Source organism: Coregonus lavaretus (assembly GCF_964263955.1).
Source record: "Coregonus lavaretus genome assembly, chromosome: 4".
In the NCBI taxonomy this organism is placed as follows: Eukaryota; Metazoa; Chordata; class Actinopteri; order Salmoniformes; family Salmonidae; genus Coregonus; species Coregonus lavaretus.
Window position 1 is genome coordinate 72,511,183 of NC_139991.1, and position 24,566 is coordinate 72,535,748.

General features: G+C 42.7%; 1 protein-coding gene across 1 annotated transcript; it reads left to right on the top strand.

Moving 5' to 3' along the window:
- On the top strand, positions 1–24,292 carry sh2d4a (SH2 domain containing 4A). Its single transcript, XM_084159928.1, has 9 exons — positions 1–328; positions 1,049–1,386; positions 3,310–3,469; positions 7,134–7,341; positions 11,061–11,193; positions 19,376–19,574; positions 21,748–21,878; positions 22,956–23,173; positions 23,487–24,292. Exons 2-9 carry the CDS (start codon positions 1,212–1,214, stop codon positions 23,577–23,579), a joined length of 1,317 nt encoding a protein of 438 aa, XP_084016054.1. The 5' UTR covers positions 1–328; positions 1,049–1,211; the 3' UTR covers positions 23,580–24,292.
- Positions 24,293–24,566: the final 274 nt, after the last annotated feature.

Sequence of the window (24,566 nt, forward strand, 5' to 3'; positions counted from 1 at the left end):
GGGATGGACAAATGTAGCGTTTGCGTAAGGAAGTGTCTTTTTCACGCGAAACTTGTTGGCACGTTTTGTCCTTCATTGAGGAAATAAGAAGCCTACGGAAAACGTTACCTGCAATGGACCATTTGTCATTTTCGTTAAATATTGCAAAACAGTAGGCTACAGGGAAATATAGATACATTTGCAGGTGTGACCATCGCCCCATGGTGTGACTCATGCCGAAAATTCCTATGGGAGTTTTTGTAAACAAGTAAAAACATTTTTTATTTTAAAGGCTTCCACGTCCCACGTATCGGCTGTGATTTCTACTTGCAGGATATATAGCCTAGCGGTATGTATATTTGGATGAACTCAATTATGAAATATATGGAACGTATTTTTGTTTACCATTTCAATATCCAGTGATAGGTCATAGACATCGACACTGTGCAAATGGTAAGTCGGCGTTATCGTTTACCGGCATCATGGTCATCATCCATTGAATTTGCGTAGTCATTGTCATAGTTGATTATGTACGGAAATTACTTTTTTAAATCCTCCTTCAACGTGCCAACTCTAGTTGTTGTAGGTCTGTGTTGTAACGTTTCTGTACTGCAAGTAATACATATACATACATACATTCTATCACTGTATTTCAAATTAATTCCGCATGGCAAATGTCTATGTGCCGCAGCCCCCTCTAGTTATTTGCATACAGTAGGCGACACTAAGGAGCAATAAGAGGCTATCTCGCTCCGAGAACATTACGTTGTGGTATAGTATACCGTTTCTGCCATGCTTATTAACCATGAATCACTACAGTAGATTGAGAATTTGAGTTCAGAGACTGGACTTTTGCCTTCCTACATACTTCTATATTGGTTCACCAGTTGCAACATCTGACCTGTGAACACACATATCAGGCACTGTACTGGCAATTGCAAATGTGTGGAGAAGGCAGCAGGTACTCTGATACACAGTTATGGTCAAAGCATACACATGACATTTGCCATTTCATTTCTTAGTCCACCACATTCACACATCTCATATGGCCATTTCTGTTTTCTTTCAGTGGGAATTCAGCGAGTGAATACAGGCGTGGGCCAGCCTTCATTCCATGACTAACAACTCCCCGGCTCAATTGAGAAACTCCCAACATCCAACCAACAACAGGTGTTCTCTGCCAATACTAAAGTTCTCTCTGGATACTGTTGGTGAGACATTACAGCTCTACGATGCTCCAGCAGATTTTGACGGACATGTTCATAGCCCCTGAGCTCCTGGCTGAGCTGAACGAGGAGCAGAAGCAGGTGTTGTTCATTAAGATGCGTGAGGAACAGATCCGACGCTGGAAGGATAGCGAGGCTCGACTGGAGAAGGAGGACGCCACTCTGAAGAAACCCAAGAAAGGTATCACTGAGCCGTCAACACTGACAATGTATGGTTGGGTGCATCCCTAATGGGCACCCTATTCATTTTATAGTATAGCACTACTCTATATAGTGCACTACTTTTGACCAGAGCACTATGGGGGAATAGGGTGCCATTTTGGATATTTTCCATGCCTCTCTCTGTGAAAAGCATATTTACTGTTGGGCTCCTGGGATGTTTCTGTTTCGCTATATCCTAGCGGAGTTATTCTCAACTCCACGATGTTTGTCACATCAAGGTTGTGGAGACAAGTGTGTGTGTGGTCTGGATCTCCGACTACATCGAGCCGCTGTCAGTCGATACTTCTGAAAATGTAAATTCTTAAACCCTTACCGTGTACCTATGTTTGTCTTCTGTAGCTGTGTGCCTTTCTTTGTTTGCTGAAATCCATACTTTTTTTTAAATAAAACGTTAATCAAATACAACCACCGACTGTTTCCTCGTATCGACTGACAGCGACTTGATGTAGTCAGAGGTACACAGTCGTTGCAACCCAAGTCCACCGAGATGTACTGTACATATCGTGGAGTTGAGAAACCCACCTAGTTATATGCCAACCTGGAGACTAAAGGACATATAGGAATCTCCACTGAAACGTTGCGTTCAGATGTAGTGATGGAGAGTATAATTCACTCCTGTTAAAGTAGTCCCAACTGCAGCAGTGTTGCACTGTGGAAAATGAATTGAGTAATATTATGCTAGGATGAATTGAGTACAGTATTTCTCTAACTGGCTGTGCTGTGTGTTTATACAGTGGGGGGAAAAAGTATTTAGTCAGCCACCAATTGTGCAAGTTCTCCCACTTAAAAAGATGAGAGGCCTGTAATTTTCATCATAGGTACACGTCAACTATGACAGACAAATTTGAGATTTTTTTTCTCCAGAAAATCACATTGTAGGATTTTTAATGTATTTATTTGCAAATTATGGTGGAAAATAAGTATTTGGTCACCTACAAACAAGCAAGATTTCTGGCTCTCACAGACCTGTAACTTCTTCTTTAAGAGGCTCCTCTGTCCTCCACTCGTTACCTGTATGAATGGCACCTGTTTGAACTTGTTATCAGTATAAAAAAAAAACTCAACTCGGCGTGTTTGGAGGACAAAGAATGCTGAGTTGCATCCAAAGAACACCATACCTACTGTGAAGCATGGGGGTGGAAACATCATGCTTTGGGGCTGTTTTTCTGCAAAGGGACCAGGACGACTGATCCGTGTAAAGGAAAGAATGAATGGGGCCATGTATCGTGAGATTTTGAGTGAAAACCTCCTTCCATCAGCAAGGGCATTGAAGATGAAACGTGGCTGGGTCTTTCAGCATGACAATGATCCTAAACACACCGCCCGGGCAACGAAGGAGTGGCTTCGTAAGAAGCATTTCAAGGTCCTGGAGTGGCCTAGCCAGTCTCCAGATCTCAACCCCATAGAAAATCTTTGGAGGGAGTTGAAAGTCTGTGTTGCCCAGCGACAGCCCCAAAACATCACTGCTCTAGAGGAGATCTGCATGGAGGAATGGGCCAAAATACCAGCAACAGTGTGTGAAAACCTTGTGAAGACTTACAGAAAACGTTTGACCTGTGTCATTGCCAACAAAGGGTATATAACAAAGTATTGAGAAACTTTTGTTATTGACCAAATACTTATTTTCCACCATAATTTGCAAATAAATTCATAAAAAATCCTACAATGTGATTTTCTGGATTTTTTTTCCTCATTTTGTCTCATAGTTGACGTGTACCTATGATGAAAATTACAGGCCTCTCTCATCTTTTTAAGTGGGAGAACTTGCACAATTGGTGGCTGACTAAATACTTTTTTCCCCCACTGTATGTGTCTGTGGCGCACGTCCGTCCGTCTGTCTCTGTCTGTTTGTGTCTGTGTGTGCGTGCGTTTTGTCCATCAGCCAATGTGAAGAGTGTACAGTGGCTGACGGGGATGGATAGTGACGTGTGGGTGTGGGTGATGGGGGACCACCCTGCCGACAAGTCCTACGAGCAGATCTGTGATGACATCATAGCCCAGAGGGCGACCCTCCAGGCCCAGAGAGAGGCAGAGGAGCTCAGGTGGGAGGAAATTACATCGTCACATGCCGTACATTTTTTTTTTTTTTTTAGCAGTGCCCCGTGTTTGTGCTATAACCTTCTCCTTTGTTGCTGTCGTGCCAAAGCCCTTTGTCATTGTCAAACATGTTTGGCACGAAAAATGTTAAAGGTGTTGGTTAAAGCGGCTTTTGTGGAGCGACGGGTAACGGTGCTTCGAGGGTGACTGTTGTCGATGAGTGCAGAGGGTCCCTGGTTCAAGCCCAGTTAGGGGCGAGGAGAGGGACGGAAGCAACACTGTTACATAGGGAAGGGGCGCAGGTGTGTGCAGTAGCCGGCCGCGACCAGGAGACCCATGGGGCGGCGCACAATTGGCCCAGCGTCGTCCAGGGTAGGGGAGGGAATGGCCGGCAGGGATGTAGCTCAGTTGGTAGAGCATGGCGTTTGCAACGCCAGGGTTGTGGGTTCGATTCCCATGGGGGGGCCAGTATGATTTTTTTATTTTTTATATATATATATATACTCACTAACTAAGTCGCTCTGGATAAGAGCGTCTGCTAAAATGACTAAAATGTAAATGTAAAGCAGACCTGACTATCACCTGACTATCAGGTCATTAGCCAGATATTGGACTCAACACTCTAAATTGGGGTCAGCTTCATTTCAATTCAGTTGACATTTACCTCATAGGCAATTTTAATTGTTGTCAATTTTAATTGTTGTCATAGCCATCAATTAAACCGCTTTCTGACAGGAAGATGTCAGGTGGTTAAGCTTGTTGTCTTGAACAGTGGCATATAAACATGCTTAATTTACTACATGCCAACCAGACCCTGTAATGGGATGCAGTGGTTGATAGAAGTGCGTGTCTATGGTCTATTTTTGCCTTATCACACCAGCCATTACAAAATAACCTGTAAGGTAGGTTCTGCACAGATTCTCTGGCTGTCAGTAATACCCACAGGGCTATAGTTGGGTTTAATGTAGACGTCGCCCTTCCCAGCCAGGAAGTCCTAGTTAAACATTTCTTCAACTAACCTCACATTTTATTGAGTCGGGCACTCCCTGTGTGAGCTGTACTTGACCACGATAGTGTTGCCTATGACCTTGTTCCCACAACTACAGGTAGTCATTCAATGCTGTGGGGGAGTTTTGACTTCTTAGTCATGTTTCCCTGTAAAAGTGGTGATAATGATAACAGGCTGCTGTAACGGTTTGGTTGAGCCAAAGTTATCTATAACCCCAAATTAACCCGCAATTAGAAGACATGAGATAGCTGGAAACAATGTGTCATCTCCACCATTGGTTAGTTAAAGATGCCGTAAGCAGGTGAATCAGTGGAGGCTGGTGTCACTTTAAGTCAGAGGATGGGCTCATCGTAATGGATGGAATGAATGCAACGGTATGTGTTTAAAACCTTTCCATTTGGTCGATTCCAGCCATTACAAAATGCCCGTCTTCCACTGGAGAAGGTGCATGAAGATGACGGCCACCATGTACTCACCACAACTGCCTTTTATTGCTAAGTTCGCCGTATTGTACATTGCTCTCCGTTACTCTTTTTTTGTATTATTGATAGCACAGTATGCATGATCCAAATGCTAGCTCCAAGATGGCGGCCATTTTGAGAAAAAAAAAAAAAGAAGTAGATTGTGCTGATTTACTGTCACATTGAACCATCGCCGTACTTTAAGAACTCTGTGGATAGTGCTAAAAACATTGACGTCATTTCTGAATTCCTTTATCTTTATGCACCTTCGCCATTTCTCATTCCACCATCTGTATGTGTGGACGTTGTTGTTGAACGTTCTACTAAATTCACTTCATTCTGACGTTTCAAATTCTTCTATTCAGCTGGTCAGACCGAAGCCTTACTAAACCGCCCATACAGGTTAGATCATTGAATTCCATTTGAGAACATGCTGTCTCACACCCCACTGTTCTGTACTTGTGGATGCTTGAGTTATCTTAACTGAGTGGTTTCTACATTTAAACCTAAAGTAACTACTTTGTTCCAGACAGTCCATCACAGAAGCATGTATTATTGCATACTCGAATATCCACATTCTCCATTTTTAATGAATGTGTTGATAATTCTGGGCCAAATCCTAACTGGAGATCTGTGAAATCCCTGTAAAAAGTTACAGGCAAGCAGCATTTAAGTTATGACTTGGTCCTCTGTGCCTGCCTGTTGGCTGAGAAGGCTACACGACTCCTAACTTGCCTCATCTTGTTCTCTGTTGACATCCTGATCTGGACTGAGCTTATGTGTCTTAACATTCCACTCCTCAGTCCTTCTATTGTTGATTCCAATGTGTGTCCTCAGCATGTTGGCATTTATTCATCATGAATCTTGTTCTGGAGGCAGCCCTGCAGTGGTCACTAGCTGGCACAGCCACAAAGTCATAAAATCTGATTTTAAACCTAACCTTAACAACCCTAATGCGAACCCTAATCTTAAATAAAGATCAAAACCACATTTTTGTTTTCATACATTTTTACAATGTAGCCAATTTGACTTTGCAGCTGGCCCATCTAGCGGAAATCGCTCAGTTCTGCCTCCAGGACAAGCCTCATCCCAATAAACGTCAACCTGCGTGGTGTTAGGGGCGTGTCCTCATAGGGGCGTGTCCTCATGAGTTGTAGGTGAATTCATGAAAAATAAAAAGGAAAGCGCTGCTGCTCCCAGGCTCCCAGGCTCCATGGACGCCTGATGAAGACCTAAGGGTCGAAACGTTGTTATAACAAAATCACCTGGGAGCATGTGCAGCGTTTCCTCGTTAATCTTCCTCGTAGTAGCCATGTGCCTGTATGGATAGGAAAAGTCTGCAGGTCCTTTTTCTATCCATGTCTCAGGGTAGGGGATTGTGGGTATGGGATTGTGGACTGTCATGGGAGGGGCCATGGTAGGGGATTGTGGACTGTCATGGGAGGGGCCATGGTAGGGGATTGTGGACTGTCATGGGAGGGGCCATGGTAGGGGATTGTGGACTGTCATGGGAGGGGCCATGGTAGGGGATTGTGGACTGTCATTGGAGGAGCCATGGTAGGGGATTGTGGACTGTCATGGTAGGGGATTGTGGACTGTCATTGGAGGGGCCATGGTAGGGGATTGTGGACTGTCATTGGAGGGGCCATGGTAGGGGATTGTGGACTGTCATTGGAGGGGCAAGGTATTTAGATTTCAGGAAAAGCTTTACAAATCAGTGGACAGGTAAAGATATACAAGTGATCGTGTGTGTTTTCACTCAGTCCCTCCCTCTAAAGCCAACACCACTGTGTGTGTTTTCACTCAGTCCCTCCCTCTAAAGCCAACACCACTGTGTGTGTTTTCACTCAGTCCCTCCCTCTAAAGCCAACACCACTGTGTGTGTTTTCACTCAGTCCCTCCCTCTAAAGCCAACACCACTGTGTGTTTTCACTCAGTCCCTCCCTCTAAAGCCAACACCACTGTGTGTTTTCACTCAGTCCCTCCCTCTAAAGCCAACACCACTGTGTGTTTTCACTCAGTCCCTCCCTCTAAAGCCAACACCACTGTGTGTGTTTTCACTCAGTCCCTCCCTCTAAAGCCAACACCACTGTGTGTTTTCACTCAGTCCCTCCCTCTAAAGCCAACACCACTGTGTGTTTTCACTCAGTCCCTCTCTCTAAAGCCAACACCACTGTGTGTGTGCGGGTGCGTGCGCAGGGCGAAAAAGGAAGCGGAGCTGGTCAAGAGGTTCTCCAGTGTGTTGATGGACTCAGAGCTGCAGTCATGGCGACAGGAGGTGGAGCGACAGGAGGTGGAGCGACAGGAGGTGGAGCGACAGGAGGTGGAGCGACAGGAGGTGGAGCGACAGGAGCAGGCCAGACGGGCTGCAGCTCAGCAGCAGAACCAACAGGAGGTGGAGCTTAAGGTACCCTAACCCATCATCAAGGTACCCTAACCCATCATCAAGGTACCCTACCCATCCCTAAGGTACCCTACCCATACCTAAGGTACCCTACCCATCACATTCACATGCCACAGTCTATTTAGAGTTACATGTAATCCTGACATCCAGCCATAGACTTAGCTAGATAGACATCGCATCATTGTATCTGTCCCATTATGGCGTCTGTGAGAATATGGGCAGCGCCATTGAGGCCATCTCCATTTTTGAAGTAGTCCATTTTGTATGCACTCAAAACTGTAAGTCGCTCTGGATAAGAGCATCTGCTAAATGACTAAAATGTAAATGTAAAATATAGCCCCTGGTTCTCCTCAGACTTGACTGCCCTTGACCAGCACAAAAACATCCTGTGGCATACTGCATTAGCATCGAACAGCCCCCGCGATATGCAACTTTTCAGGGAAGTCAGGAACCAATATACACAATCAGTTAGGAAAGCAAAGGCTAGCTTTTTCAAACAGAAATGTGCATCCTGTAGCACTAACTCCAAAAAGTTTTGGGACACTGTAAAGTCCATGGAGCATAAGAGCACCTCCTCCCCACTGCACTGAGGCTAGGAAACACTGTCACCACCGATAAATCTACAATAATCGAGAATTTCAACAAGCATTTGGCTACGGCTGGCCATGCTTTCCACCTGGCTACCACTACCCCGGCCAACAGCTCTGCACCCTCCGCTGCAACTTGCCCATGCCCCCCCCCCCGCTTCTCCTTTACACAAATTCAGACAGCTGATGTTCTGAAAGAGCTGCAAAATCTGGACCCCTAAAAAACAGCTGGGCTAGACAATCTGGACCCTTTCTTTCTAAAATTAGCCGCCAAAATTGTCGCAACCCCTATTACTAGCCTGTTCAACCTCTCTTTCGTAACGTCTGAGATCCCCAGAGATTGGAAAGCTGCCGCGGTCATCCCCCTCTTCAAAGGGGGTGACACTCTAGATACAGACCTATATCCATCCTGCCCTGCCTTTCGAATGTATTTGAAAGCCAAGTTAACAAACAGATCACCGACCATTTCGAATCCCACCGTACCTTCTCCGCTATGCAATCTGGTTTCCGAGCTGGTCATGGGTGCACCTCAGCCACGCTCAAGGTCCTAAACAATATTATAACCGCTATCGATAAAAGACAGTACTGCGCAGCCGTCTTCATCGACCTGGCCAAGGCTTTCGACTCTGTCAACCACCGCATTCTTATTGGCAGACTAAATAGCCTTGGTTTCTCAAATGACTGCCTCGCCTGGTTCACCAACTACTTCTCAGATACAGTTCAATGTGTCAAATCGGAGGGCCTGTTGTCTGGACCTCTGGCAGTCTCTATGGGGGTGCCACAGGGTTCAATTCTCTGGCCGACTCTATTCTCTGTGGTGCTGCTGGTGACGCTCGGATCCACCTCTATGCGGACAACACCATTTTGTATACATCTGGCCCTTCATTGGACACTGTGTTAACAAACCTCAAAACGAGCTTCAACGCCATACAACACTCCTTCTGTAGCCTCCAACTGCTCTTAAACACTAGTAAAACTAAATGCGTGCTCTTCAACCGAACGCTGCTGGCACCTGCCCACCCGACTAGAATCACTACTCTTCACTAGAGTATGTGGACAACTACAAATACCTAGGTGTCTGGTTAGACTGTAAACTCTCCTTCCAGACTCACATTAAGAATCTCCAATCCAAAGTTAAATCTAGAATCGGCTTCCTATTTCGCAAACAAAGCCTCCTTCACTCATGCTGCCAAACATGCCCTCGTAAAACTGACTATCCTACCGATCCTTGACTTTGGCGATGTCATTTACAAAATAGCCTCCAACACTCTACTCAGCAAATTGGATGTAGTCTATCACAGTGCCATCTGTTTTGTCTCCAAACCCCATACACTACCCACCACTGTGACCTGTACGCTCTTGTTGGCTGGCCCTCACTACATGTTCGTCGCCAAACCCACTGGCTCCAGGTCATCTATAAATCACTACTAGGCAAATCCCCGTCTTATCTTAGCTCACTGGTCACCATAGCAACACCCACCCGTAGTCTGCACTCCAGCAGGTATATCTCACTGGTCATCCCCAAAGCCAACACCTCCTTTGGCTGCCATTCCTTCCAGTTCTCTGCTACCAATGACTGGAACGAACTGCAAAAATCTCTGAAGCTGGAGACTCTTATCTCCCTCACTAACTTTAGGCGTCAATTGTCAGAGCAGCTTACCGATCACTGCACCTGTACACATCCCATCTGTAATTAGCCCATCCAACTACCTCATCCCCATATTGTTATTTATTTTATCTATCATTCCAGTGTTAATACGAAATTGTAACTATTTTGCACTATGGCCTATTTATTGCCTTACCTCCATAATTTACTACATTCGCACACACTGTATATATATTTTCTGTTGTATTTTTGACTTTGTTTTGTTTACCCCATATGTAACTCTGTTGTTTTTATCGCACTGCTTTGCTTTATCTTGGCCAGGTCGCAGTTGTAAATGAGAACTTGTTCTCAACTGGCTTACCTGGTTAAATAAAGGTGAAAAAAAAATATGGCACGAGTCCACCAATTGTAACCATTTGCGTCACATGGTGCTGCCCATTCTATAACAGGCTTTTGAGGACGCTAGTACCCAATCTATGGTTCCAGCCCAGTTCATCAAGTCTGATTTGTTGAATTACTTGTTTTTGTGCTTGGCTGGATCAAAAGGGGCGGCAGGTAGCTTAGTGGTTAAGAGCATTGTGCCAGTAACTGAAAGGTCGCTGGTTCTAATCCCCGAGCCGACTAGGTGAAAAATCTGTCAGATGTGCCCTTGAGCAAGGCACTTAACCCTAATTGCTTATGTAAGTCGCTCTGGATAAGAGCGTCTGCTAAATGACCAAAACAAACAGTACACCCAGTACTCTAGCTCTCCTGGGCTGCTTACCTTGAATCTTATACAATTTAACAATTATTCTAAGGTTTCTACAGTCATGGCATCAACTGTTTTGATCATAATTACAGTTTGACAGGTTATATGGTTAAGTATTAGCCCATTTATTAAAATGCAGTCATTGTATAATATTGTCACAGTATAATGAGTGTTTAAGTTATGTAAACAGGGAAGTTGATGATGCATTGATATGAAACAATTAGCCTCATAGGTGTTGGAAGCCCATTTTTCAACTTACAGGAACTACTCAATGTTTCATCAATGGTATTGTTTACCCACATCCTCATGGCCATAACACGTTAGCTAAACAACCCCTATAATCTCTTTCCAGTTATCGTTCATTTAACCAACTTCTAGAATAAAGTCCTTCCTAAACAGTCAGTTTTTTTTACCATATGGGCCAGCTCAAAACAATTATTTAAATACATTTGTTTGAGCTCATAGCATCACTGTCTTTATACAGTGTTTGAAATTGACTTGATTTATTGCAGGTAAAACTCTGAGGGGAAAATATAACACACAGAAGCTTAGTAAAATGAGGAGGTACGATCTGTACTTGTCCAATAGGAAACGCTTGTTTTGGATTTTCTGTTGCAAAATGTTATTTACTTTTTGCCAGGTGTGCTCTAATGAACATGACCCTGGTTCAATTCCAAAACCCTGTTCCAGTGGGTTCCTCCTCATTTCCACCAACGTCTTTATATTTGTTTAGCTGCTACTGTTCCATGGTGACATTTCTCCTTCCCCCTGTTTCTTTCAGAAAAGAGAGGCGGAGGAGAGGAGGAGGGCTGAGGAGGAGGTGCGAAGGGTGGAGCAGAAGAGAAAGCAGGAGATCTACATGGACCTGAGGGAGGTCAGAGAGGAGAGAGACGACCAACACTGGCAAGATTCATGTAAGCACACACACACGCTGGAGAAACTCTGAAGCATACGAATTCTAAGTCGTCAGTTTTGCAGTCAAGCTTCACATCTCAGAAGAATCTCGATTTAATATGGGGCAGAACAGACAGGTTTGGCTTAGATTGTTGACAACATGTAAACTATTTTTAGTCTCCAATATGTTTATTGAAAACATAAATACATTTGCACAATGAGCACTTGTCTCTGTTACATCGTTACAGTTGTTGGTTAGCTAGCTAGCGAATTTTAGCCAAATTAGCATTGACATGAAATCAGTCAAAACACCTCAAAACAAGACATGGTATAAAGAACAAGAAACTAGCTGAAACGAGTCACTTACGATTCCACACATGGCAGCTTCTTGTCATTGTTGGTAGCTATCTGGCCATCCAAAAACACAACAACTCACAGACTTCTGACGGTCAGCTAACCCATCTATTGGACAAGTGCAGAATGTGAATGTGATTCCTGAATCCTTGGAAACCTCAGTCCTCAGTCAGATCCTTAGCATGGCTTGGGGTGATGTGTTACTTGCCATTCTTTGTTGGAGCTAGTTTAAGAACAACACTCAACATGATCTCATAATGGTTGCGTCAATATTTTGACCTCATTGGAAAAGGTTTTGATTTCGTGTAGGAGAAGACGTATCTGGGGGATCCATGAAGTCCTATAGTTTGCCACAGACCTGAATATCTAGATTGTATAAATATGAATGTAAGTATTGTATTAATGTTAAATTGGACAAACTTGCATCATATAAAATGATTATTATTTCCTCCATGGCACACTCCGAAGTATAATGAATATAGTTCAAGACAAAATAAGTTAATATTTAACCTTAATGTTTGACAAAGATTATAGCTGACCTTCAGTTGCACTGACTAACAGTATAACTAATCGTGCGACTTTGAATGTTTTGTATTCAGTTTCTGCCAAAGTGTTGACATACAATGTTTGTCTGGTGCTTGGTCTAAAATGTACACTAGTTTTCCACTGTGGCCGCTCTGAATGTGAGAACTTTTTCTGCTACTTTAACACTTATTATAAATGGGTTGAAATAAAATGTATGGAAGGCAGGAAACCCACTTGGCCCTCTGGAGATATAGATAGATAGATAGATAGATAGAGTTATATATATATATGGCACGCCAGTTGATCATTACACAGATGACCGTTTCTAGGCCTTGTGACACGGTTTGTTTACATTCAATAGGGTAACCAGACAAATCATGACCTTGGGACTAAGGTTCTATCTTCGCAAAGCATAGTTCTAAGATATTGTGCATCAACGTTTTTACATCCCAGATCTAAGAAGCGTTTTGTAGTGAATTCTTCTTTCATAACCCATTTAAGGTACCTAAAGTGCAGAGTATCAAAATCCTGGGACATACGTCCAATAGTAGATTGACATTTCAGAGCCATAAGGTTCTATCTGGGTTCAGCCATAAGGTTCTGTCTGACACTTCTGAATTAGACGTTCAGTGAATGCATAATTAACCACGTTTACATACGCAAAGTATTCTGGATAAGGGCACATATCCCGCTTAAGGTCTTATTCAGGATGAGCTGTTTACATGCATCTTTGATATCCCACTCATGAGTATCCCTGTATCCATGAATGAACAGAATATTCCTCATTTAAGTATGGGTTAAATGGAATAGTAACTGGAATATGGACACTGACTGTAGGCCTATAACCTCTCACATGTAGCGTAATATAATATTAACTCCTGCAGAATTAGGATATGTATTTCTTGCAGTGAAATTATACAACAAATGTTAATTTTGTCTCAGGAACAGGAGTGGAGAAATATGATTTCTTTCTTTCAGCGTCTCTCGAGAAAATGCGAATGATCTTTGACATCGCAGACAGTATTTCAACCACGTAAAATATGCACCCAAGATGAACTGAAGTCAGAAACGTGTTTCGTCGTTTTCTCAGCTTTTCATTTCCTTAAAACCGGTCAAACTGATGACATTTGGACCGTTTGCACTGGACCAATCTTTCCACTGTTTTGGAGTTCTTGTGTTTTCTCCACGGTTCCTAAACGATACAGACAACTTTACCGGTGTTAACTGGATTACTAATGCATTAATTGTATCGATGTAAGACGTTATTCTGGCGAGCACTACTTTATTTAGTATTCTGGGGCAACAAGTTATGACAAAAGAGAAGCTGCATGTATCAAACTATAGTTGACAAACACATGGCCTACCAAATGTCGGAAATTGTAAGCAGAAACTTGTCTAAATTAGAGATGAAAGTCGCCGGTTGTAAATTAATTATAGTCAGCAAAATTATTATTGAATTATTTTGGTGGATCGAACTGCTCAGGTAGCCTGCTTTTTGAAGTGATTTGTGAAACTGAGTCTGCGCAGACCGCAAAAACAACAGTAAAGGGGATAAGATGTTTACATGCCACAGTATCCCGTCTTAGAGCAGCATATCCCAGGCATCTTATCCGGGTTTCTCATAACCGGGATACAAGCTTTTTCGGGTTATTGTAAACGGGATATGATGTTTATATGCGTTAACTCAAAAACATAATACTTGAGTATCCCAAATAATAACGGGATATTGGTGTGCGTGTAAACATGGTCAGTGATTAGAATAACACTATTTTCTCAAGATAGTCCGAACACATCAAATACGTTGAGGAATGTATTATGATCATCAGACAAATGACTCATCACTGAACAACGATGTGACAACATCATTTACTTTACGATTTCTGACAGTTTCGTTTTTTTTTGTTTTTTTTGCTTGCGTGCCATTATTGCTGGAAAGACTAGCCTAGACCATACTTAGAGGGAGATTGCAAAGACGTGTTCTGATTGGTTTGTCTGTATTTGTTCAGGCTTGTGATTGGATTGCAGATAGAACCTTATAGCGCCAAGTTCAAATGGGTTTATGCAGATCTAACTTTCTCGTTTTTAATTTATTTCACGTAAATTATGTGGATATATTGAAGCAACATCTCAAGACATAAGTCAGGAAGTTAAATCTTAATTGCAAATGGTTCTTCCAAGTGGACAATGACCCCAAGCATACTTCCAAAGTTGTGGCAAAATGGCTTAAGGACAACAAAGAGCCATGACCTCAATCCTATAGAACATTTGTGGGCAGAACTGAAAAAGCGTGTGCGAGCAAGGAGGCCTACAAACCTGACTCAGTTACACCAGCTCTGTCAGGAGGAATGGGCCAAAATTCAGCCAACTTATTGTGGGAAGCTTGTGGAAGGCTATTCAAAACGTTTGACCCAAGTTAAACAATTTAAAGGCAATGCTACCAAATACTAATTGAGTGTATGTAAACTTCTGACCCACTGGGAATGTGATGACCGAAATAAAAGCTGAAATAAATAATTCTCTCTACTATTATTCTGACATTTCACATTCTTAAAATAAAGTGGTGATCCTAACTGACCTAAGACAGGGAATCCCATATAGATTGCAAAATAGTTGGGAAGAGATTTGACGTACCGATTCCATGGCATACTGTTTATTTTTATTTTATTTCACCTTTATTTAACCAGGTAAGCCAGTTGAGAACAAGTTCTCATTTACAACTGCGACCTGGCCAAGATAAAGCAAAGCAGTGCGATTTAAAAACAACAACAGAGTTATATATGGAGTAAAACAAAACATAAAGTCAAAAAATACAACAGAAAAATATATATACAGTGTGTGCGAATGTAGCAAGTTATGGAGGTAAGGCAATAAATAGGCTATAGTGCAAAATAATTACAATTAGTATTAACACTGGAATGATAGATGTGCAAGAGATGATGTGCAAATAGAGATACTGGGGTGCAAATGAGCAAAATAAATATCAATATAGGGATGAGGTAGTTGGGTGGGCTAATTTCAGATGGGCTGTGTACAGGTGCAGTGATCGGTAAGCTGCTCTGATGCTTAAAGTTAGTGAGGGAGATAAGAGTCTCCAGCTTCAGAGATTTTTGCAGTTCGTTCCAGTCATTGGCAGCAGAGAACTGGAAGGAATGGCGGCCAAAGGAGGTGTTGGCTTTGGGGATGACCAGTGAGATATACCTGCTGGAGCGCATACTACGGGTGGGTGTTGCTATGGTGACCAATGAGCTAAGATAAGGCGGGGATTTGCCTAGCAGTGATTTATAGATGGCCTGGAGCCAGTGGGTTTGACGAAGAACATGTAGTGAGGACCAGCCAACAAGAGCGTACAGGTCACAGTGGTGGGTAGTGTATGGGGTTTGGAGACAAAACGGATGGCACTGTGATAGACTACATCCAATTTTCTGAGTAGAGTGTTGGAGGCTATTTTGTAAATGACATCGCCGAAGTCAAGGATCGGTAGGATAGTCAGTTTTACGAGGGCATGTTTGGCAGCATGAGTGAAGGAGGCTTTGTTGCGAAATAGGAAGCCGATTCTAGATTTAACTTTGGATTGGAGATTCTTAATGTGAGTCTGGAAGGAGAGTTTACAGTCTAACCAGACACCTAGGTATTTGTAGTTGTCCACATACTCTAGGTCAGACCCGTCGAGAGTAGTGATTCTAGTCGGGTGGGCGTCAAAGATCACTAGTGTTTAAGAGCAGTTGGAGGCTACTGAAGGAGTGTTGTATGCCATTGAAGCTCGTTTGGAGGTTTGTTAACAGTGTCCAATGAAGGGCCAGATGTATACAAAATAGTGTCGTCTGCGTAGAGGTGGATCTGAGAGTCACCAGCAGCAAGAGCGACATCATTGATATACACAGAGAAAAGTGTCGGCCCAAGAATTGAACCCTGTGGCACCCCCATAGAGACTGCCATAGGTCCAGACAACAGGCCCTCCGATTTGACACATTGAACTCTATCTGAGAAGTAGTTGGTGAACCAGGCGAGGCAGTCATTTGGGAAACCAAGGCTATTTAGTCTGCCAATAAGAATGCGGTGGTTGACAGAGTCGAAAGCCTTGGCCAGGTCGATGAAGACTGCTGCACAGTACTGTCTATTATCGATCGCGGTTATAATATCGTTTAGGACCTTGAGCGTGGCTAAAGTGCACCCATGACCAGCTCGGAAACCGGATTGCATAGCGGAGAAGGTACGGTGGGATTCGAAATGGTCGGTGGTCTGTTTGTTAACTTGGCTTTCAAATACTTTCTAAAGGCAGGGCAGGATGGATATAGGTCTGTAACAGTTTGGATCTAGAGTGTCACCCCCTTTTGAAGAGGGGGATGACCGCGGAAGCTTTCCAATCTCTGGGGATCTCAGACGTTACGAAAGAGGTTGAACGGGCTAGTAATAGGGGTTGCGACAATTTCGGCGGCTAGTTTTAGAAAGAAAGGGTCCAGATTGTCTAGCCCAGCTGATTTTGTAGGGGTCCAGATTTTGCAGCTCTTTCAGAACATCAGCTGTCTGAATTTGTGTGAAGGAGAAGCGGGGGGGGCATGGGCAAGTTGCAAGAACTGATACGCAAAACAACGCCGGATTCAAAACGTATAAATGTTCAATTTAAATTATTATATAAAATTCTTGCTACCAATAGAATGTTATTTGTATGGGAGATACAATATTCCCAGCTCTGCAGATTTTGCTGTGAAGAGACAGAATCATTAGATCGTTTTGTTTTGGTACTGTCCATTTGTAGCTTGTTTCTGGACACAGGTCCAGGAATGGCTGAAGGATTGCAATATTTGCATGGAGCTAACCCTGCAGATACAGTGGGGGAAAAAAGTATTTAGTCAGCTACCAATTGTGCAAGTTCTCCCACTTAAAAAGAAGAGAGAGGCCTGTAATTTTCATCATAGGTACACGTCAACTATGACAGACAAATTGAGAGAGAAAAATCCAGAAAATCACATTGATTTTTAATGAATTTATTTGCAAATTATGGTGGAAAATAAGTATTTGGTCACCTACAAACAAGCAAGATTTCTGGCTCTCACAGACCTGTAACTTCTTCTTTACGAGGCTCCTCTGTCCTCCACTCGTTACCTGTATTAATGGCACCTGTTTGAACTTGTTATCAGTATAAAAGACACCTGTCCACAACCTCAAACAGTCACACTCCAAACTCCACTATGGCCAAGACCAAAGAGCTGTCAAAGGACACCAGAAACAAAATTGTAGACCTGCACCAGGCTGGGAAGACTGAATCTGCAATAGGTAAGCGGCTTGGTTTGAAGAAATCAACTGTGGGAGCAATTATTAGGAAATGGAAGACATACAAGACCACTGATAATCTCCCTCGATCTGGGGCTCCACGCAAGATCTCACCCCGTGGGGTCAAAATGATCACAAGAACGGTGAGCAAAAATCCCAGAACCACACGGGGGGACATAGTGAATGACCTGCAGAGAGCTGGGACCAAAATAACAAAGCCTACCATCAGTAACACACTACGCCGCCAGGGACTCAAATCCTGCAGTGCAAGACGTGTCCCCCTGCTTAAGCCAGTACATGTCCAGGCCCGTCTGAAGTTTGCTAGAGTGCATTTGGATGATCCAGAAGAGGATTGGGAGAATGTCAGATGAAACCAAAATAGAACTTTTTGGTAAAAACTCAACTCGTCGTGTTTGGAGGACAAAGAATGCTGAGTTGCATCCAAAGAACACCATACCTACTGTGAAGCATGGGGGAAGAAACATCATGCTTTGGGGCTGTTTTTCTGCAAAGGGACCAGGACGACTGATCCGTGTAAAGGAAAGAATGAATGGGGCCATGTATCGTGAGATTCTGACTGAAAACCTCCTTCCATCAGCAAGGGCATTGAAGATGAAACGTGGCTGGGTCTTTCAGCATGACAATGATCCCAAACACACCACCCGGGCAACGAAGGAGTTGCTTCGTAAGAAGCATTTCAAGGTCCTGGAGTGGCCTAGCCAGTCTCCAGATCTCAACCCCATAGAAAATCTTTGGAGGGAGTTGAAAGTCTGTGTTGCCCAGCGACAGCCCCAAAACATCACTGCTCTAGAGGAGATCTGCATGGAGGAATGGGCCAAAATACCAGCAACAGTGTGTGAAAACCTTGTGAAGACTTACAGAAAACATTTGACCTGTGTCATTGCCAACAAAGGGTATATAACAAAGTATTGAGAAACTTTTGTTATTGACCAAATACTTATTTTCCACCATAATTTGCAAATAAATTCATTAAAAATCCTACAATGTGATTTTCTGGAATTCTTTTTCTCATTTTGTCTGTCATAGTTGACGTGTACCTATGATGAAAATTACAGGCCTCTCATCTTTTTAAGTGGGAGAACTTGCACAATTGGTGGCTGACTAAATACTTTTTTTCCCCACTGTAGCACTACTGGGTGATCTGAAAAGTCGTCATAGTCAATCGATCAATAATATAATAATACTTTTAGCAAAAATGTTTATTTTCAATTACAAACTGTAGAAACAATGAGAATAGAAAGGTTCAGAACTTTTGTAAAACATCACAGTACAGTTGAAAAATATATGGCAAATAGAAATCCAATATGGATGGTGTCAAGAGATAGATGGGAGGTGTTGAATGGATGGGACTAATAACAACAAGATAACTAGTGTAATACATGATGTGTCCATAATAAGTATATAGGTTATATATTGTGAGCTTTTGTGAAAGAGCACAGTTAGAAAGATATGGCATATAGAAGCATACCAGATGGACATCATGAAAATGATCGGAGGAAGTTCAGGAGTAAAAACAAACAAAATATAATTATTGACTGTGTCCATAAAATTTGTATAGTATGTATAAGCATGAAGTAGAGGCCTAAGCGTTGTTGTTCACTAGTTTACTCCAATTAGGGAAGGGATAGGGTTGGAAAGTAATAAAGGGAAATATATATATTTTTTTAAAGGATGTGTATGTGTGTGTATGTATGTATGTATGTATGTATATGTGTGTGTGTAAAAAAAAAAAATAAACCATATGGGGGATTGGAAGTGATGCAGATTGTAACTTCCATCAATGTAATTGTCTATCTGCCATATTAAAGCTGATCTACCCCCCCCCTCCCCCCAAAAAAAAGACTGGGAATTTTTACTAGGATTAAATGTCAGGAATTGTGAAAAACTGAGTTTAAATGTGTTTGGCTAAGGTGTATGTAAACTTCCGACTTCAACTGTTCATCGGAAGAAGCATGAAGGTAGGATTTTGGCCATTTTGTGTGTGTGTGAGTTTAAATGTGTGCGTTTGTATTCTTCTGTGTTTTTCCACAGTGCGGAAGTCCAAAGCGGCTGACCTGCGGCGACGGTCCATTGCCAAGCAGACCCGTGATGACCACCGGCGGCAATCAGTCAAGGCTCTGGAGCGAGGCCGTGTGGCTGCCGTCACCAAGGCCTTCGGCGGGGACAAACCGGCCCTGCCGCCCAAACCCAAACCCAGGAACCTTACTGTGACCAGCGACACCCTTAACCCGTGAGCTGACCTGTGCCTTCACAGTAATACAGGACCTGTTCAGCAGAGTTGGGGTCAAATCCTTTTCAATTCAGTAAATTCAGGAAGTGAACTGAAATTCACATTTTCCTCAATACTTCTCTGAGAAATGTGTGCATTTGTTGGAATCGGAATGTCAGTTTACTTCCAGAATTGAAAAGGAATTGACCCCAACCCTACTGTTCAGGAGGTCTAGGGTCCAACATTATCCAACATTCCGATATACAGTTGAAGTCGGAAGTTTGCATACACTTAGGTTGGAGTCATTAAAACTTGTTTTTCAACCTCTCCACAAATGTCTTGTTAACAAACTATAGTTTTGGCAAGTCAGTTAGGACATCTACTTTGTGCATGACACAAGTAATTTTTCCAACAATTGTTTACTTATAATTCACTGTATCACAATTCCAGTGCGTCAGAAGTTTACATACACCACGTTGACTGTGCCTTTAAAAAGCTTGGAAAACTCCAGAAAATGATGTCAAGGCTTTAGAAGCTTCTGATAGGCTAATTGACATAATTTGAGTCAATTGGAGGTGTACCTGTGGATGTATTTCAAGGCCTACCTTCAATCTCAGTGCCTCTTTGCTTGACATCATGGGAAAATCAAAAGAAATCAGCCAAGACCTCAGAAAAAAAATTGTAGACCTCCACAAGTCTGGTTCATCCTTGGGAGCAATTTCTAAACACGTGAAGGTACCACGTTCATCTGTACAAACAATAGTACGCAAGTATAAACACCATGGGACCACGCAGCCGTCATACCGCTCAGGAAGGAGACGTGTTCTGTCTCCTAGAGATGAGCGTACTTTGGTGCGAAAAGTGCAAATCAATCCCAGAACAACAGCAAAGGACCTTGTGAAGATGCTGGAGGAAACGGGTACAAAAGTATCTATATCCACAGTAAAACGAGTCCTAAATTGACATAACCTTAAAGGCCGCTCAGCAAGGAAGAAGCCACTGCTCCAAAACCTGACCTCAATCCTATAGGCAATTTGTGGGCAGAACTGAAAAAGCGTGTGCGAGCAAGGAGGCCTACAAACCTGACTCCGTTACACCAGCTCTGTCAGGAGGAATGGGCCAAAATTCACCCAACTTATTGTGGGAAGCTTGTGGAAGGCTACCCAAAACGTTTGACCCAAGTTAAACAATTTAAAGGCAATGCTACCAAATACTAATTGAGTGTATGTAAACTTCTGACCCACTGGGAATGTGATGAAAGAAATAAAACCTGAAATAAATCATTCTCTTTACTATTATTCTGACATTTCACATTCTTAAAATAAAGTGGTGATCCTAACTGACCTAAGAAGGGGAATCTTTACTAGGATTAAATGTCAGGAATTGTGAAAAACTGAGTTTAAATGTATTTGGCTAAGGTGTATGTAAACTTCCGACTTCAACTGTAAATACTATTGTTGGTTATGTAGAGGAGGGAATAATTCTGCAATTGTGTCAGCTCTATTAATTCAATTTATATATGCAGCATTAAGAATGTTTGACATCACTGAATACACCCTGGACTAGGCTCAACCCCACTGAAACCCAATGGCATCCAGTCATCAGCTATGACACAGCCCAAAAGCCTAGTCCCTTCCCCTAGTTACTATCACTTAGGACTTTGCAGGTCAGAAGGTCAATAATATAACTATTCAATAATATAACTATTCTATACTTTGCTCCTGTATTTTAATCCTGAGCTGAGATCATTATTAGACCCACTGGATTCAGAGAATCATCCTAGATTCCTACTCTTTCCTTCCATGAAATAGGAATCTAGGGAGATTCTCTGAATCCAGTGGGTCTAATAATGATCTAAGCTCAGGATTAAAATACAGGAGCAAAGTATAGAATAGTTATATGATTGAGTAGTTAGTTAAATCCACTCTATATTCTCACTGGTATTTAGTGAACCAAAGCTTTCCACCAGCCTTATATGGTGATGGATGTGTGCCGGAGTCGTCCTGTAAGTACACATCTCTGTGCTCGTGCTTGTGATGGTTTGTCTTATTCACTGAACGCTGATGTCTAGGGATACCCCTTTCGGATAAAGCCATGCAGAAAAACAGTGAGCCTTCGAGCTTAAACGCATGAATGCCTTTCACTGGCTGGCTGACAGCCTGACCCACTCGTTTTCTCTATCACTGTCTGACAGGAAGCAAGGGGTGCGACGCACACTGTCCACCTCTGGCAGAGAGCACATCATTCGATGGTTCCAAGAGGAACAGCTGCCTTTCCGAGCGGGTTTCGAGAAGGACCAGAGTCGTGTCGCGTCTTGGTTCCATGGTAAGGGGCCAAGTTGCGTCTGAAACGTTTCTAACTAAACAACAAAGATTACATCTATAATGGACAACATAAGGTTATTTTGAATATAGGGACAAATGCAAATAAATCTGGATTTGTTTACATTAGACCAAAAGACAGTAAGTCAGTTACTGTATGTGGGTCCCCATGCCACTCAGTACAGTTGGCTAGTAGTAGGTCTGATGCCTCCTACTGTTTGAAATATCTAAATTATACCACAGAATACACAAACTTGATCAATTTACAGAACCACGTAGTACAGTGGTAGGCAACCCTGTTCCTGGAGTACTGCAGGATTTTGTTCCAACTAGTCACCACACCTGACCAACTGAGCTAATTGTTTAGGTGATTGCCTAAATTCAACACACCTGGTCTTCCAGGTCGTTAAATCAAAAACATGAAGTACATGCTGGGCACGCCAGGACCAGGGTTGCCTAGCTACCCCTGACGTAGTAGGGGCACCTACGCAAATTCTGCTTCTATATCTCTGCTGCTATACAGTGGGTTTATCATTGACTCTCTTGCCTTGTGACTTCTCCTATATTAAAACGTATCTGAAAGGACTGGCAGTAGTATGATCAGAGCAGAGGTGTATTCACTAGGAAGCAAATGGAACGAAACAGCGAGGGACCGACCTGAATGTGTCCAATAGAAACTCTCGTTTACGTTGCGAAATGTTTTTCGTTGCGGTGTGCGACTAATGAATACACCCCAGCCAGGTTTCTCATGTTGAACGGAAGCAACGGCCCTGTCCAGAAACAACCCCTTGTCCCTACTCCCGAGATGCACTTGTGTAGCTCTGACTGGGTAGGTGTAAGCAATATGGAGAAAATAGAAACTGGCCTATCAAAAGGCCAGGTGGAGCTATTATCATATTACTTAAACCTATCAAATCCTGTCAGATATCCCCAAGTATCTCAGATAACAGGTCGTTTCTGGAGAGTAAAACAGAATATACAGCATGTGGTCTTCAGCTATCCATCCTTAATATGTCACGTCAGGGTGTTATTCTCACGTTGCAATAATTATAACTGACCCACCGTTACTTTTCCCACCAAGGCATCATTTCGAGGCAGGAAGCCGAGGACTTACTGAGCGAGGGAGTACCCGGGCACTTTCTGGTGCGGGTCAGCGAGAGGATTCTTGGATACGTCCTGTCTTATCGATGCAAAGAGGAGTTTAAACACTTCCTCATTGACGCTACAGAGGGCTGCTACATGCTGCTGGGCCACCAGATCAGATTCACCTCGCTGGCAGAGCTTGTGGAGTACCATGAGGTAGTGGCACATTTATAGCCCTTATTTTGTAGTATTTGGGGGTTGTTTAGGGTAGTTTTTATGGTTTTAATGGAACTTGTCGTGATATGTGGTTGTTTTGCCTACTTTAGTTGATTATAAGTCGCTCTGGATAGGCGTGTCTGCTAAATGACTACATTTTTTATAATAAAGGATTTACTGTGGGTGGGATGTTGAATATCACCTCTTCTCTACCTCAATATAGAGACAATAATGCACCTTGTTTTGTATTCACATGAACTCTGTTGAAGTGGAGTAGAATAATATGACGTGTTGCGTTTTCTTCTGTCACTAGGGGGAGCCAATCACCATGTCAGGAGGGGAGCAGCTGCTCCAGCCATGTGGCCAGAAGCCTAGTGATGTGGACTATGCAGACCTCTTTACCTGAAATCCAGCAAGGGTCATGTCCCAATAGTCTAAAACGGCCTCCTCTCCTAGTCTCCTTCCTTCATGACCACTGGTCAGAAAGGTCTCAAAAGGTGAATGATTGAGACCCGGTCGTTTCACCTGTCAGTAGCTTTTAAACAGTCTATGGTTAGTTCAAGGCGGTAAAGAGACAAGGAAGGAAGCCACTTTAGAGTATTAAGACACAACCCTAAGGCAGAGACACGAGACAGATCTCTGTGGAACAAAGTGTTGCTACGGGAGACTCACTATGGCTACATAACCGACAGAGCTTGTTTTCTCAGGAGGGTTTACAGGATGTTCAGATGGAAGTGTAATGTTTAGAACCGATATGTTTATCATGTAGAATAGAACAATAACAGAATAACTATTTTTCAAGGAGGAACTTCGGTTAACTTCATAATATGGAATCGTGTCATCTCTAGTCATTCTATTTCTATCTGCAATGTTCAGAAAGCTTCACATCAGTGTTGACATTGACACTATTCCCCCCCAGTGCCAACTGTCAAGCCACCGACTTTCTATTATATATAGACCTCCTCTAACCCCCATATACAATATGAACAGGGCTGTAATATCATTATAGGTAATGTAACCTGCGGCAAAATTGTAAAGGCACATTTGACAGCGACAACATACAACAGTTGCCTGTTTGGGGACGAATGACTTGAATAAATTCTGCACTTTGTATTGCAACTGTCTAGTTGGTTTCAATGCTGACCTGAGGGGTATACTAGTTCTACAAAAAGCATGATCAATGAGTTAGCTAGCTAACTTGCCTAAATATTCTGAATTGTTTTTATTTTTAGAAAGATACGCTTGAAATAGGCATGGTCTAATTGACTCAACAACCAAAAACACATCTAGGTTTAGCTTTCTTAATGAACCGGAAAATCTATAGTTATTTCTGGTTGTTTATCAAAGTTAGCTGGCTAACTAATGTAGCCTGGTTTGGATTATACCCCGATAG